This window comes from Caretta caretta, chromosome 10, assembly GCF_965140235.1.
Source record: "Caretta caretta isolate rCarCar2 chromosome 10, rCarCar1.hap1, whole genome shotgun sequence".
Classification (NCBI taxonomy): Eukaryota; Metazoa; Chordata; order Testudines; family Cheloniidae; genus Caretta; species Caretta caretta.
In genome coordinates, this window is record NC_134215.1 from 80,704,994 (window position 1) to 80,722,299 (window position 17,306).

Below are 17,306 nucleotides of genomic sequence, written 5' to 3' on the forward strand. Positions count from 1 at the left end.
TCTCTCCAACAGAAGTTGGCCCAATAAAAGATATTACGTCATCCATCTGGTCTGTCTGAATATTCTCCATGAACTTATCTGTTCTCCTGCCCCAGATGAACTCCTACTGCTGTCAATGGGGAGTTTACACAAAGATCAACTACAGAGCTGCCAACCTCGAATGTTACAAAATCAGAAGTCAGTCCCCCCCCAAAATTGAGATTGGTTTAAAAAATCATGAGATTTGAAAGAAAACAAACCCCACACATTATTATCTTTCTGCTGTTTGAACCTTTAGGGTACACAGGGGATACATTTTCGTTCTTTTTCTCTGCAACCGTTAGAGCTAGTAACTGAATCCTCCCCATCACCAATGAAAGCTAAGGCTAGGTCTACACTAGCACCCTTTGTCGATATGACACAAGTGAGTGACATAAGTTACACCAACAGATGGACCGGTGTGGACGATGGTGTGGAAATAGCTACCGCTGCTCGTTGGGGATGGTTTAATTATGTGAACCGGAAGGCTCTCTTCTGTTGGCATAGAGCAGCAACATGGAAGATCTTACAGCAGCACAGCTGCATTGGTACAGCTGTTCCACTATAAAAGCTCTCCAGTGCAGATATGGCCTGATATTCTCATATGTTCACATAACTCAGTAGCTGAAGCTTTAAGATTTTGGATGCCCACGCTGCTGTAAAAATCCCATTGGATGGATCTCTGCACCCTTTGCACAATGAAGAGTAGAAAAATATGTGTGTACATACTTGAAAATTTCCTTTCTTCAAGTAACAAAGTCCAAATATCCAGCCCACCCTGAAGACAACAGAATAGAGATGGAAATTGACATCCAAAGATTTGGGTTTGTTTCGTTAGGGGAACTTTCCTGTGCACTGCAGTAGGAGAAATGACTATGCTTTTTCATCTAAGTGTATTCCACAGACTCTCTAATTTAGGAAAATAGACTTGAACTTCAACAGTAAGGATAATTATCTCAACTAGGGAGGTACCTGAGGGCCTTTCTTTGCTGTCAGTGACTGAGGGTGTGGTTCTGCCCCCAAGCTGAAAGCAGGGTGAAGTACCCGTTATCTGTGAACCTTATCTCTTGAGGAAAGGAAATTTTCAGGTAAGCAGAGTTAACTTTTTCTATTTTTTGATAAAGCAGCTATTTATGGAAAATGTGTCCATTTCAGCTGAAATTTTATGCACCTATTTCCTGAAAATAACACTACCCAAGTATTGAATAGTCAGCTTATTTTTAGGAAGTCTGTTTCCATATACAAGTATAATTCACAAAACTCAACTCTACCTTCCGCAAGCCTCACCCCTGCATAGACTTTCTGTACAGCTCCTTCTCCCAGGAATTTACCAGATCCTTCTCGTAAGAAAAATACCCTTGCTCATTACTATACATTGAGCTTTGCCAAATCCTGCTAGAGTTTTAAAAACATCCTGCTTTTAGAAGTGTGCTGTAATACTTAGCTGTAAGAGAAAAAATTATGAAAGATTCTTTGTTTTTTCTCTTGTGGTCTTGAGTCCCACATCTCACTAGTAATTACAAAGGCAAGAGATTCTAAAAGGTTAACTTTTGTGGACTCGTTACAAGACTTTTCATCTGAGAGCTGCAGCGTTCCCCTTACACAGTGCACTTTTTACGTTTATTTGTGAAACTAGATTTCTCCTGCATTGATGGTGAGTCATAATTGAGGAAGTTGGAGCTGTAAAATTAACACAACTGGCCTTTTCACCTCCCCACTCCCTGCTCTTTCATACATGTAGGCATTTGCTCTTAACTCTTTGGAAACTTCAAGGCTTGTTTTGGTAGTGAGAGGGAGTTCTTTATCATCTGCTTTATCTGACCAGAGAGGGAAGTCTGTGAGAATCCTCTCTCTGATGAAGTGTGCAGTCTACACACAGGAAATGATTCATCCAAAACTGATTCATTAAAACTTGGTGAAGACCAGAGTGAGCTGGAAGATGGGAAAACTCATTTGGAAAAGAAGAAAGAGGTGGTTAACTGCTGGTCTGATTCTTGCTTTGCTGGGGGAAAACTGCTTAGTCATTTCATTTTAAAGATTCTGTAATCACTTTTTTTAAAATTTGGTAAAAAGAACAAGTTGTTGACTGTTGTAAAAGCAAGCTAATTCCATTAAAATGGTCAGGGAGTTGCTTTTGTAACTCCACTTGTGAATAGTTCCATTAGCTCAAAGGGATTATTTGCATGAGTAGAGTTAAGTACATGCAAAAGTGGGATCAAGCCCTATGTTTCTGATGCATTTTCGTTAATATGAATTATGCAGATAGTTGGACATCTGTGTTGCTTTTTAAAGCTGCTTGAAAACCAGGATAATTTAGAGCAGGTGAGATTTGGGGTAAAACTTTCAAAGGCACCTGAGTGATGAATTAACTTTCAATTAAATATAAGCTCCTCAATGCATAAGTCATTCTTGAAAATTGGATTTAGGCACTTCTGAAAATTTTACCCTTGATCTGTTACTCAGTCCAAGAAAAAAGTTTGGCTCAGAACATCACATTTTGGAATACCTACTTTTCAAACTGAAAGGAAAGCTGTGATGCTTGTTTTGACCATATAATAAAGAAAATAACACCAATAAAGCTCAAGTAGCCTCAAACTAATCCAAAAAAGATAGAGGCTGTTGCATAGTGCATTTTTAGTTATTTCTGTTCTAAAGCACGTGTTCTCTGCACAAAACCACCAAAGTGTTTCCAGTGGAAAGGTTGGATAAATTCCAGCTTGGTAGAACACAAACACTTATTTGAGGAGTCAGTTCCTAACAACCATATGCTGCTCTCAGCCTTGAAGTTCCCATTGAAAACAGTGGGAATTGAACAAGTAGAGGAGAATGGTCCAGGGCCTTAAAATTGTAATTGTAGTGATACTGCTAATCACCCACTCATCCTTTCTGTTTTAAACAGCATGTGTGTTTTTGAGGTAACAATTTTCTCCACCAGTTGAAAACTAGGCAATGTAGTAATTTCTTTCAGTGCTTAGCATGCATATTAATCCTTGTATTCTGTTTTGTTTCTGACTACTTAGGGAAATCTCCTCAGATGGCATAAATTTTCCTAGCTCTATTGACTTCAGGGGAGCTAGGACAATTTATACCAGCTGAAGATTTGCCACTTGGTGTTTAAATAGTCAGAAATTTTAGGGCCAGATCCTCAGTAGGTGTAAATCAGTATAGCAGCATTGGAAATCATTGTATCCATGCTGATTTACAGCAGCTTAAGATCTGGTCCTTAAATTTTTGTCAGCTAGGTAGTGTTATTGTGTAGGCATATTACACAGCCCTCCTTTTAAAGACTTTTGCATTGAATGCACCAAGTATTATACAAAATGCTTTGAGTCATTTTGACATTTTTTTCCCCTGCCTTATGAAACTTTCCTTTATGGCCTGCAAACGCACCCATCAGTATGCCTGGAGCCTCCTTTGAAAGAATAAGCCTGCTGGTACAGCTGGGATGAGAGTGCATACTTTCAGGAGTTTGAGACTGGCGTTAGACCCATGACTTTGGGGTGGTAATGGTAAGCTTTGGCTCATTCATTAACGTGCTTTCAAAGAGGGATATGCCTTTTTGAGAGACTGAACTTCTCACAATGTCTTGTTCTCCCCACTTCAACCACCATCAGGCCGAAATACAAATAAATTTAAATGAATCTGGTGCAGAGGTTAGTAAATAAAAATCGTCAAAACAGTAAAAGGACCAGGGCTATTCAGAAGTATTGTACCTAAAGTTAAGATATTGGAAAAATGTACTAAATGTCAGGTTTGCCTGAGGGGAGTTCAGCCACGCAAGGGACTGTAGATGGAGATCTGAAATTTGTGTTTGCATTTTCTTTAGTTGTCCTTTATTTGATATTTTTAAATATATTTTTAAAATCTTGGGTTTTTTTGTTGTTTTTGTTTAAGAAAACAACTAAAATTGGAACCTTTTAAATATTTCTGGACACAATTTCCACCTTCTTCCCTTACTCTGTGCCAATTTCTACTTGTGGAGAGCATGGTAGATTTTAAAATGATCACTTACTGGGTGAAATAAAATTTGCTTTCTGCAATGAAAAGCTTTTGTGGTTTGTTAACTTTCTTGATTCCTAATAACTGGCAACCATGGGCTGCCCCAAGTGAGAACCATTTACAAAACAGTGGGCAAGGGGCAAATTCAAAAGCATTGTGTGCTGGCTTAACTGCATAGTTCTCAGTTGCGCTCATTAGATGCCGAGTGTCTACAGCTCTGTGCGCTGCTTGGGAAATGTGTCCCCCACATTCCCAAAGGTTAATGGTATATTTTGAGATCTACAATCTTCCCTGCAGTATATATTCTACTGGACAAGGAATTCAACCCAGGAAGAGTATAGGTCTAATAATTGAGAAGTTCAAAGCCAGAGTCCATAGTTAATCAGCCCTAATACAGCATCAGGCCCAAAGATGCTAATTAAGGAATGTAGGGTTGGATCCCTAGATTATGTCTGTCTGATGTTGCTGTCTAGCAGTGGAGGAAGGTGGAACAATAGATAAACATATAATCCATACTTTAAAAGGGAAAGAAAGGTATGTATGGCTGTCACCTTATGCCACCAGTGTAGCACATTGCGTACCAAACTGGCACAAACAATAAAGAGATTAATAAACAGTACTGAGGAAAAACTATTAGGATATAACCATCAGGTAGTGAAATGAGCAAGATATAGCCACAGCCTTAAATAAAATTAAATTAAGAATAGCCTGTTGAATGGATGCCAGCACGGAAAACAAGTAGGTGAAGCTCAGTGGTCAAACATCTGCACAACAGAAGATGAATTGAGGGAAACTTAACAAAGTAACAATGGACAGACAGTTTATGGTAATCCTAAAAATATACTGATGTCTGAATCTGAAATTGGACATTGAAAAATATGGTCCCAAGGCCCCTTTTAAAGTGTTTAGCATTGCTGGGAGCTTAATAAATGACTCATGCTGTCATAATATGATCCTGACATCACCTTTGTGTGTTGTACTTCGTTAGCTGTTGACCAGAAAAAACAAGAACCAAATCTCAAAAATCAAGACTAGCACGTTTCAAAGGGTAATGAAGACTCTGGGAGATAAAATATGCAAAGGCCAGCTTGACTGTTCCTGTAGTGTCAAGCAGGCTGCAACTGCTGTGAGGTCAAAATCTTTGCCTCTAGTATGGCAGCCCCTGTAGGTAGCACTCCCTCTGCACAGGATCTCATGGCCAGATGATACACCTAGTTGTGCCACCCATTGGCTATGACCCTGTAAAGCAGGGGTGGGCAAACTTTTTGGCCCGAGGGCCACATTGGGGTTGCGAAACGGTATGGAAGGCTGGGTAGGGAAGGCTGTGCCTCCGCAAACAGCCTGGCCTCCGTCCCCTATCCACCCCTATTTGAAAGCCTGGGAGTGCCCGCATGACTGGGGGAGAGGATGGACAGTGGGGGAGGGGCCGGGGACTACCCTCCCCGGTCGAGAGAGGGGCCAGGCAGGACGGTCCCATGGGCCGGATGTGGCCTGCGGGCCGTAGTTTGCCCACCTCTGCTGTACAGTGAGATGAATTAAGACCCACAGAAAACTGCACAGTGACAGCCCGAAGGGGCAGTAATCCTGAGGGGGCTCTAGACTGTGTCACCCTCAGGGCTGGCTCCTGGCACCAGCTTTCTAAGCAGGTGCTTGGGGCGGCATTGAGAATGGGGCAGCAGTCTGTGTCCGCGGCGGCTTTTGGGTGCTCTTCCAGGGGGGCGGCAATTTGGCGGCAGCTTCGCCGCTGTTGCGGTGGTGGCAATTTGGTGGCGACTGTTTGGGGTGACAAAATTAGTAGAGCTGCCCCTGGTCACCTGCCACCACCTCACACCATTAACTGCACTGGTTCTGCTGCCTTTTGCAGCAAATTTAAAAGGACTGGTAATGTTCAGAGGCTTAGTACCTAAAGAACATTTAACAGATCAACAATGTATATGAAGTGTCAGATGAGTGGGTCTGGATTTACCCCTTGGATATTTTTTCTGATTCAGAAGGAGGGAATGTTCAGTGGGAAGAGCAAGAGGAACGGGAATTTCTTAGGCTATGGCTACACTACAGCTTATGTTGGCATAGCTTATGTTGCTCAGTGTGTGAATAAACTACCCCTTGAGTGACATAAGTTATGCTGACATAAGCGTTCGTGTGCATAGTGCTAGGTCAGCAGGAGAGCTTCTCCCACCGACATGGCTTCTGCTGTTCATGGAGGTGGTTTTATTATGCCAGTGGGAGAGCTCTGTCCTGTCAGAATGGAGTGTCTTCAGTAGACACGCTATATTGGTGCAGCTGTGCCGCTGCAGTGCTGTGCATGCAGACATGCCTTTAGATATACATAGGTGCAGATAAGAGAGATGGTCACCAGGATGAAATAACTCTGAGGTTATAGAAAGAGAGCTGTGATCTTGGGACAGCACTGAGTGTAAGGAATTCCTGAGAGCTAATACTGGCTCTGACACTGACTCGTATTTGGCCTTGGGAAAATCACTTAACTTCCGTCATTTCAGTTTTCACATCTTTGAAATGGGACTATCAAATACGTAATTTCCCCACAAAGATGTGGTAAGGATTAATTATATATTTGTCAGGTAGTCAGAAGTGCTAAGTAGAAGCAGTATTAATTTAGTATTGGATTCCTATATGCTTGTGCACACATAATATATCAACATTGCAACCCTTAACAGAATACGTTTACTCCCATTTCTAGAAATTGAGTAATATCATTGTTAAGATGAATCACATGTTGAGGAGAAAGAAATGGCAAGGGATCAACTTTTGAATTACAAATGTGCTGCATGGGTCATTTTTCATTCAGTGTTGCTCATTTGGCCAGTATTCAGGGAAAGCTGAGATTTTATCCAACTTTTCTGTGAAACTCTATGGCTATTTCAGTTCTCTGCAAACAAAAGCCAGATTTTTGTGAATAAATGCTTACTTTCCTGGAGTACACCAGGTGTGTGGTCAGTAAGGAGCTACTTATCACATTTGGTGCGTAATAGAAAAACACAACCTGTAGATATAATTCTTGGTAATGGTGCATTTTAAAAGCATACTGACAAGCCACTTGTCATTTTAAAAACAGACTTCTGCTCGCTGTTTTTAATAAGAACCCCTTGGAAGCTTGGGACTTAAATAATTTTTCTTCAATTTTCTTTTTCCATCCTTACCCTTTCATTCCGCATGCACACTGGTTTGTTATTGTACAGTTTGGCAGTTAGATTTGGTTTGTATTTATTTGTTGTAAGGAGTATTGAAGCATTTGGCTTTTTTGGAAAATGAGGGGAATGGATATAAAAGTGTTATGCACTTTGCAAATTAGAGTATGTTTTGCAAGGAGGGGGAGTGTTGTGTAGGATGGACTTAAGGTAAGCCAAATTTTGAATTTAGCCACCCTGATAGTAATCTCACTACAACTGTGCATCATGTGTAGTACTAAGCACTGCTGACTTTTGTTTGCTTTAAAGGGATTGAATTTGCCATGACCAGTAATTGTATGGTAGATGGTTGAGGGAAAGGATTGAATAATCCAGTCTGGTGTGTGTTGTTTGGGTTTTTGTTTTGTTTTTTAAAGACCAACCTGAAAATGCTAAATGAGGAAAAGTGGGAAAAGAAATGACAGAGGTCCCACTCCTGAAAGGTGCTGAGTCCTCCTGTGAGGTGGGACGCATGCTCAGTTTTCATTGACTTCAGGGGGTAAGAGGGCGTTCAGCATCTCACAATGAAGAGAACAGTTTAATAGCACAACCACATTTTATGCATTAGTCCTCCAAACCAAGTTCCCATTCTGCAATGCAACATTCTCCTACTCACTGCTCAACTTTTGCAGAGTTTACTTCTCTGCTTAGTCAGCAGAAAGCTATAGCGGGATGTGAAAAATATTTGCTTTAGGTGTTTTCTTTAGTGTTTTCTCATTACTGCCCTGTACTCTTTGGGCAGCAAATAGCTTGGATACAGTTTGAAGTAACACTTTCTTGAGTCCAGTAGACTTTCTCAGTTATGTAACAAAAAGGAGTCTGAACAACATAAAAAGGATGGGGTCGTTCTTAAATCTGTGTAGTCTAAAATATTACTTCTGTTGATGCTGCTGGGCAGTTGTGTTGACTGTAATTTATGCTCTTCTTCAAGCATACAAATGTAATGAGTGTATTCTGGAATCTAGATCTCATTTGGTATTTTACCACCTATGACTGATTATTAGATGACTGATATGGTCCATGGGGGAAACATCTCAGTCCATTCTCAAGTTCACATGTATCACGTTCACTTATTCTTATATTGCTGCCTCTGAATACACACTGGCTATGTTGGGTAAACCAAAATGTGCTGCTCTTGGGCAACGGCCCGGAACAACCACATGAAGCTCCACCTATGAAATGTCTGCGTCATAGGAGACTGTTGTTTCCACATCCTTTGCTGCTTAGTCCCAGCACGCAATTTTGGGACACTTCACAGGTTCAGCTGCAGCCAATGGTAGGAAACATAATTTCCTGCCACAGGAAATGGTACTGCAGTTGGAGAAAATCACCCAACATTACGACCTCATTTAAGGAGCTTGAGCACTGAAAGAAGATCCTGTCAAGTAGCCGTGAGTGTGGAACTGTATCCCGGCTGGCATCAAGTCGATCTACAAGTGGAGAGCTGCTCAACAGAGGTTGGTTAAATGGAAGATGAGGGAGCAGCTTCGCAGAGAACTGGAGAAAGGCTACGATGGACACTTGTCTTCACTTCAGCTGAGAATATATTTGCCATGACAATGGCCACTGTGGTTGAGATTTGACTGCCCAGATCCCATTCATTTTTATAGAAACGGGATGTCCAAATGCCTTAGGCAGCTCTGGAAAATCTCAGCCTTAGAGTTGAGGTTATAGTTTATGAAAGGTCACTGGTGAGGATGCTGGGAGGGAGATTTTGGCACCTGCTTAGTGGAGAGATCGTGTGTGTGTGTGAGAGAGAGAGAGAGAGATCTGCTTACTTGGGTTGTCAGTAAACTTATGTTGCGTATGGTAATCAGGCTCCCATGTTCCAGTTACTGCCTCGGTTTCAGTGCTTCAGCCTCTAAATATCCTTCCATATCAACCAAGCAGAACTCTACTTAGTATAAACCAGGAATGCCTCAGGCTGCAGACCTCCTATGCTGGAAAGCATTGTTAAATAAGCAAGCTAAAAAACAAAAGGCTTTGTGTTATTGCAGTTAGCTGTTCCAAAAGCCACTGCCTTTTTCTAGTCATTGACATCTGCTTCTGCTGGTTGGCACCATGTGTTTCTTCCAACCCTCTTACAGAAGGGAGCATCTTTGAGAAATGCTTGAGGATGTATTATAGCATTATCTGTGCCCTGGTGCATTTGAATGGGATGAAAGTAGCACAGGGAGAAGACTCATACAGGGCATGTGGTGCCACAAGTACTCCTTTTCTTTTTGCGAATACAGACTAACATGGCTGTTACTCTGAAACCTGTCACAGGAGGATAGAAATCCTAATGATTAACTCCTCCCGTCTGGGTCACAAATGTAACACTTCCCCACCATGCATCATAATATCATCCAAGCACTGAGGGGAGGATATAATAGTCTCCTCAGTCCTGCTTCTTTTGGTAGTGAGACTTGCCTCTATCCTATTGTGCAGGGCTCATGCCTTCTTTTATGTTTGCACAGCACCTAGCACGCTATGGGTGCTGCCGAAAACTAGTAATAAATAATAAACTAGAGATAAACAAAATGGAAGCCAAAGGTATATTTCTTTAGACCAGTGCAGAAGGATTTAATTGAATGACTGTTATTTGGACCATTCCAGTGCATCACCTGGTGAGGTGCTAAGCAGATTGTGATAGCTTACTGAACAACATGTTTATAGCCCAGTAAACCCCTCAGTCATAAGAAAATAGGAATTGGCATACTGGATCAGTCCCTCTAGTTTGGTTTCCTGTCTCAGACCGTGTCCAGTATCAGCTGTCTTAGGGGAATTTAGATGGGGCAACAGAAGAAGCAAGGCTGCCCTCCCACCCAGCTGGAGTACTTCCCAAGAAGACATAAGTGGGGCTGTCTCATCCCAAATCCCTTTACAGAGAGGGCTGAGGAGAGATTTCACAAGAATGAAAATATAATTAACCCATAAGAGTGTTTTGTGCAATCTTAATTCTCCCTCTATCGCCTTTCATTATTACTGTGTTTTGAAATAAAATGTATTCTGCTCTGTTTCAAAAGGTTTTCCTTAGATAAGACCCTTGACTGGTCCATCTCTCCTCCTTTTCTATCACAGAAATAGCACTCACATTGCAAGTAACTTCAGATACCAAGCACACTTTCTACAGCTTGCATAATATCTAACAAAAATATGGAACTTCAGAAGAAGTTACTGTGAATTAACTGTTTTTAACCTGTTGTTGTTTCACATATTCACAATAGAGCTATACTCACACTTGCTGTCTGGTCACTCTATCGATGAGAGAGCGTCTCCCATCGATGCAGTGTAGTGTAGACACCCCGGTAAGTCGACCTAAGCTATGTCAACTCCAGCTATGTTATTCACATAGCTGGAGTAGCGTAACTTAGGTCAACTTACCCTGGAAGCATAGACAAGGCCTTAGTGTTCTGTGGCAGACTTACTCATTTAGTCAGATAGCAAAGGCTAAGGCTTTTGGTTCCAGGTTCAATCCCTCTACCAGTCACTGTGCATGTAATGATACACAAGTGTGTATCTCATTTAACATGTGATAAAATCCAGTGGCCCATGTATGGGGTAAAGGATACTTGATTTAAAAATAAATAAAATTAACTTCCTCCCTGCATCTTCATCCTCTCTTGTATACCACATGCTCTACTGCCACAATGGGAACATAAGTACAGACAGTCAGGGGAAGCAACAGGGAAAAGCTGTTCACAGCTTTCCTGATTTGTGCTGGCTGTTCTTGTTGGATATTTGGAAACTCTGTGAAAGTTTGCATGTGTTCTCGCATGGCATCCAGGAAATGAGTAAGACATACAAAGCCAACTCATTTGCATTGCTTCACCTCCCCTCCCCCTATCTCCCTCAGCACCTTTTACCAAGGGTACGTGGAGTACTGGGAGGAGATTAATCTTTCCTTCAACTGATTGAAGAATTCTCCTTCTAGGTATAAAAAGACTGTCCCATCCTGACAAATGTATAGGAGAATGATCCTTGTTCACCAATCATTCACCAGTTGGTGCATGCTCTGTGTTAGACCTTCTCTCTTTCTTTGAAAGCTTGCTGAAGAAGTTAAGACACATGAGGAAACAGAGGGATTAACTTTCCCCTTCAGTTTGTACAGCAGACAGCTATTAATGTCAATCTAAATCTGTCTGTGCTGCTGTGATGGCAACAGTGATTGGGACTTGTTGGAAAGTGTGTCAGGATTATGCTTTCTGTGGGACTCTGGATGATTGGGATAATCTACGTGCTTTTTTTCCCCCCCTCTGTCCTTTGCCCCCATCCAGATGTGGTGAATTACACTAAATAACTTTGTCCTTCCTAGCAGACACTGACTTTTTATACATTGTCAGTATCAAGGAAGTGGGAAAAAAAGTGGTCTGATTTAATTCCTTGTTTCTTTGCTTAACTTTAATAAATAAAGTTTATCCTCCTGTACAAAAATAATTATTTTGAACCTGTTGATATTGACTTAGAAATTTTCCACATTATCATCAACTGGTAGATGGAGAATAAAGATCTAATCCTGCTCCCACTGAAATAAATGCCAAAGCTCCCATTTATCTCACTGGAAACCTGGTCAGACCCTATAACTTTAGGTAATGTAGATTTTGTTGAACTCGTTGCTCTAGAATCTGGAAAAAGAAAGAGAGTACTTGTGGCACCTTAGAGACTAACAAATTTATTTGAGCATAAGCTTTCATGAGCTACAGCTCACTTCATCAGATGCATGCAGTGGAAAATACAGTGGGCAGATTTATATACACAAAGAACATGAAACAATGGGTGTTACCATACACACTGTAAAAAGAATGATCAGGTAAGATGAGCTATTACCAGCAGGAGAGGGGGGGACCTTTTGTAGTGATAATCAAGATGGGCCATTTCCAGCAGTTGACAAGAACGTGTGAGGAACAGTGGGGGAGCGGAGGAATAAACATGGGGAAATCATTTTACTTTGTGTAATGACACATCCACTCCCAGTCTTTATTCAAGCCTAAGTTAATTGTATCCAGTTTGCAAATTAATTCCAATTCAGCAGTCTCTCCTTGGAGACTGTTTTTGAAGTTTTTTTGTTGAAGAATTGCCACTTTTAGGTCTGTCCTCGAGTGACCAAAGAGATTGAAGTGTTCTCCGACTGGTTTTTGAATGTTCTAATTCTTGATGTCTGATTTGTATCCATTTATTCTTTTACGTAGAGACTGTCCAGTTTGGCCAATGTACATGGCAGAGGGGCATTGCTGGATAAATCCCTTTCTAATAATTCTCTTCCATCAAGCCCCCAGCGTGCCCGAATACCATCCCTGGTCACAGTCACTTGGGTTTTGATAGAACCCTTTATGCTGACATGCAAGTCCTTCCTGTTTCCTCAGAAACATTTTATATTTGGCCTTCTTCTGTTGAGTCTTTCACCTGAAAATCATGTTTCCTGCTTGAAATGCTCGAAGAAGGAATGGGGCAGATTGTTAGCAGCAAAACTCAGCCTGAGAGGAGATTTGGAAAATATGCCAGATATTCAAGTGTTTGACCTCCCTTCATGGAAAAATCTAAAGAGTGGGATACACCCTTGCTCTATTTTTGCACGTAGAGAATGTGTGATCCATAAATAATAACAGAGGAGCACCATAAAGAAATGTGTGTATACTATAAATAAACCCCATGGGCTCTAAGCCATATTTCAGGGCTGTAACATAATCACAGGTTTTGAGTGTTTTTATAACCTGTGAGAGCAGGCCCCTCGGTGGTACAGATTCCTTATATGCTTTCTGCATACAGTTATTTGCAACCTGTGAGCTCTGCTTCCTTGCTAAATGAAGTGCACGTCAGCTATAGCCAGTATTAGTCACATCACTCTTTGTTATAAAGATGTTTACAAGAGGTGTGTGTATGTTATAACAGTCTCCCTAGCTCTTCTGTTGGGAAGAGTCTTGTTGGACTGCCATTCTCCACCCTGTTTTTTTAGACTAGTTTATAACTCTTTTTGGGGGGTGGGGGGAGATCACTACTGCCTGAACCCAGACAGAAGATTTAGTGGGAAAACAATTGTGTTTGTTTATAGATTTTTGGGGTCAGTGCAGTGTAGGAATAATAATTTTTAAAAAACCCTAAACATATGCTTCATGTTCTTACCTACAGACTGTGGAGTAGGTCTTCTGGTTTCATTTTCCCACTCCCTTTTTAATTAGGCATCTTAAGTGTGGGAAATTGGCATACAGTCACTTTTTGTTGCCATTTAAAAATGTGAGTGCCTGTGTTAATTTTATTCTGCATCTTCATTGTGGATGATTACAATGCAATAGACTACAATGTCTTTCTATGTTTTTTTTAAAAGTTATAACCTTTCATTAATATGTTTTTCAAACATATGGTCTTTACATGTGTAGGGCCAAATTCTTAGAGCTATCCAGAGTCCCTTCAATAGGGCAAGTAAGCATGCTTCAGAAGCACCATTCATGTGCTGTATTCTGGTAGGCAGCAGCCTCCCCCAAATTAGTTCCTGCCAGGAGCATGAATGATCTGCCCCAGGGCTGTTAATAAATAAAGCCATTTCTGAGTCAGAGAAACTGACACATCCCTAGACTTCCTTACATATCTAGGCCTTGTCCCAGAATACTTCTTTGCAGCTCCTGTTGCAGAGAAGTGGCCTCTGGATTTTGAGGAGAGCCAGATCAGGGCAGCTTTCATTCTTCTGCTGCTAGCTGCAGCCTTCCTGCTGGGTACCTTTGCACAGTACTTGCCAGAGCCTGGTCAATAATCTGGGTGTATTTTTACATATACATTAGTTCCAGGCTGGTTGTCGACTTTTGTTGGTTTTCTTTAATGCTGTACATCTCTGAGGTGAGGAAAAGCAAAACACACGGATGTTCATTATCATCATTATTTTCTTAATGCAGATCACTAGATGGCCGGTTGCAAGTATCCCATCGTAAAGGACTTCCCCATGTGATCTACTGCCGGCTATGGCGTTGGCCAGACCTTCATAGCCACCATGAGCTGCGTGCCATGGAGATGTGCGAGTATGCCTTTAACATGAAGAAAGATGAAGTCTGTGTCAACCCCTATCACTACCAAAGAGTGGAGACACCAGGTATTGTGGACATTCTGGATGTTTCAGCTTCTCCATGCAAGGACAGGAGTCTGTTTAAAGTTTCAGGACAAAATAAAAATAGCATGAGTGGTGTTTTAAAACCAAAAGGTTTCTATTATTAGCTACCCCCTCCCTGAGTCCCTCCCACTTCTTGTGGTGAAATAATGCATCTATCTACAGCTTTATTTATGGAGAAGGAAAGTTCAGCACACACAAATCAACAAAATATAAGTTTACGCAGGTTGCATTCGTGCCAAGCTCCAAACATATTATTTGTGTGTGCATATAGATAGGGTCCAAACTTTAATTCTCTTCCAGGGGTGTTCTGTACTTACTTAAATAACAATAAAGTTCCTGCCAGATTTTGCTGATGAGAGTAGCTGTTTCTAAGGATTGCTCCCTGTGCCTCCTAGAGATTTAAACACTCTTATATCCATAGTTGTAGCTAATAGGACCTAGCTGCTATCTTTCAGTGTCAGTCAGCAGAACAGCCCTAGATTTCTATACAGAGACCAATAGTATAACTCTGCTCTAACTTAGAATTTTCTTTTTCTGTCTCGGTGTATCTTGTCTCTCTTAGATTGCTAGTATCTCAGGGCAGGGATTGTCTTTATTTTTGTGTCATATACAGCACCAAACATCTTGTCAGCACTTACTAATAGACAGTAATATTTCACCACTAGCCTTTCCTGGAGCCACTTGCATGGTAATTGGAGTTATCTGCATTTGTGAGAGTGTTATTCCAAGAAGTGGGTTTCTCCTCATTTTCCAGTATTTCATGTTGGTTCAATGTAAGGTGACATGTTATAAACTTGCTGCTAATGTCACTGTCCTGCTCTGTTTTCTTTTCATGTGGTCAGTTTTACCTCCAGTGCTGGTACCGAGGCACACAGAGATTCCAGCAGAGTTCCCGCCATTAGACGATTATAGTCATTCCATTCCAGAGAACACTAACTTCCCGGCAGGTATTGAGCCACAAAGCAACTACATTCCAGGTACTGTATGGCCTTCATTTAGCAAACAAAGGGGGTGAAGAAAGGATCTATTGCCCAGTAAATGACTGATACATATGTCCTGTAGGTTTAATATTAGGCCCCAAGGGTTATGTGGCGCATTGGCTGAGCTCTGTTTTTCTCCATTCCATCATTACCCTCCTCATTAAGCTTTAGAACTCCTGGGCTCCCTAACTGACTGAACCAGATTGTGTTCAGATCTGGAGGTAAACAGAACCCATTCTTAATCTCTGATTTTAGCACAGTGGTATATTAACCAACGTTGTTATCAGCCAAAAACACACGCACTGCTGCTTAAATGTTTTGCTGTACATTCTGTTCTGCCCCCTTGGTGGGATGGATTTAGAATACATTGTAGAGTCTAGTGTTGAGAAAACTTTCTGAAAACAAATTCATATTCAGACAAAATTTAGCCATTTCACATTTGGATAAGCTTTTGTGACTTTGAAAAAGCTATTTAGCGTATCTTACTGTATAACTGCATAAGGGTGTGTTATAGACCTACAGCTCAGCTATACTGGCAGTCCAGGAAGGTGCAATTCAGAAAAGAGAAAAACAGGAGGAAGGAAAACTGCAAAATCATTGTGAAATTTTATTTGAAACTAAAATCCTGACCATCTGCTCCGTTACCGTAAAAAGGCCTCCACTCACCTTCTTGTGTTCCCTCCCCTTTGATAAAGTATTTCATTGGTCTGCTATGAACAGAGGTCAGAGAAATTAATTTTGATAATGTATGAACTCTGCAATCAACTCTAATGACAACTTAATCTCCTGATTTCCAGAGACACCACCTCCAGGTTATCTGAGTGAGGATGGAGAAACCAGTGACCATCAGATGAACCACAGCATGGATGCAGGTGGGTCATCTTTGGCCATTTCCTGTAGCTTTCTGGGTCAAATCCTGAGACTCTTACTTAGTTCTTATGCCACTGCGAGTTCCCTGACTAAGGGCCTTGGCATCTGACCCTATATTTTTAAATATGTTATTATAGTGCATATTTATTTGTTACACTATAACATGTAGAGGATTGTGGTTTTGGGGCCATTTTTATATCTAGGCTTCTCTTTTGAGTGCTGATGAGTAGACTGTGGTTGGAGGCTTTCTGATAGGGCAGGACAGATGCAGTTTGGATTCCGCAAGATGGCCTACACTGTATAACACGCCTTAAACCCTCTGGAAAAAGGTTCACCATGCACTCCCGTGCCCCAGAGCACCTGCTGCTAGACACTAGTAAGCAGAAGAGAGGAGCTCTGACCACTGGCCTTCCACCTTTCCTTGCAGTCAGACGTGCTAGTGTCAGCATTTAGTCTGGGTCCTTATTATTAGAAATGCATGCATGCATGCACAAATTGTTTACCCAGTCAGCACGTTCACTGCAAGCAATGGTGTGATTAGACCAAGTGTTTGCCCTTGCAAATGGCCAAGTAAGTGTTTTTGAATATTGGGCCATGAATATTTAAACGTTCAGAGACTTCTTTCTTTGTGTTTAGCAAGTGCTTCCCTGTAAACCATCAGTCCCCTTCTTCTCAGGTTCTCTGTGGCATTTAAACAAATACTGTGTATCAGATTATTTGCTCTTGGAATTTGTGCTAAAATATATGAACACAAGGTAGTTAAACATATGAGGGCCTACAGTCCTTACTCACATAAGTAATCCTTACCCAAGACATCCTGTTGATGTTGGAGTTACCCTCGTGAATAAGAGTTGCTGAATCCATCCCTTAGTTTGTAAAAGCTGTGGTTGAAAAGCAAAGACACATCTCTGGTTAAAATGGTTACTGCTTTACAAGAGAAATACACAAATATGGGCTGCATTCAAACAAAGATAGGAGTGCAGGGCCTAGTTAATGCAAATAGTGCACACAGTCAGCTCCCTTTCTGTGAATGTTTTGGACTTCAGAGTGCATGTGGGATTCTAAAAGAGGAATGACAGATTTACAGTCTTTCTCCACGATACACATGGAGGAAGGCAAGCGTGGGTTTGTTTGTCCATATCAAACGTGAGCCTACTGACGCAATCCATTTTT

At 41.3% G+C, this 17,306-nt stretch overlaps 1 protein-coding gene across 1 annotated transcript in view; it reads left to right on the forward strand.

Annotated features, from left to right (window-relative positions):
• The window catches only part of SMAD3 (SMAD family member 3), a 104,235-nt gene that overhangs the window by 64,928 nt on the left and 22,001 nt on the right, over positions 1–17,306 (forward strand). Inside the window, exons 2-4 of the mRNA XM_048866893.2 lie at positions 14,072–14,265; positions 15,126–15,260; positions 16,061–16,135. Coding sequence (XP_048722850.1) covers positions 14,072–14,265; positions 15,126–15,260; positions 16,061–16,135 — 404 coding nt within the window. The remainder of the gene's footprint in view (positions 1–14,071; positions 14,266–15,125; positions 15,261–16,060; positions 16,136–17,306) is intronic.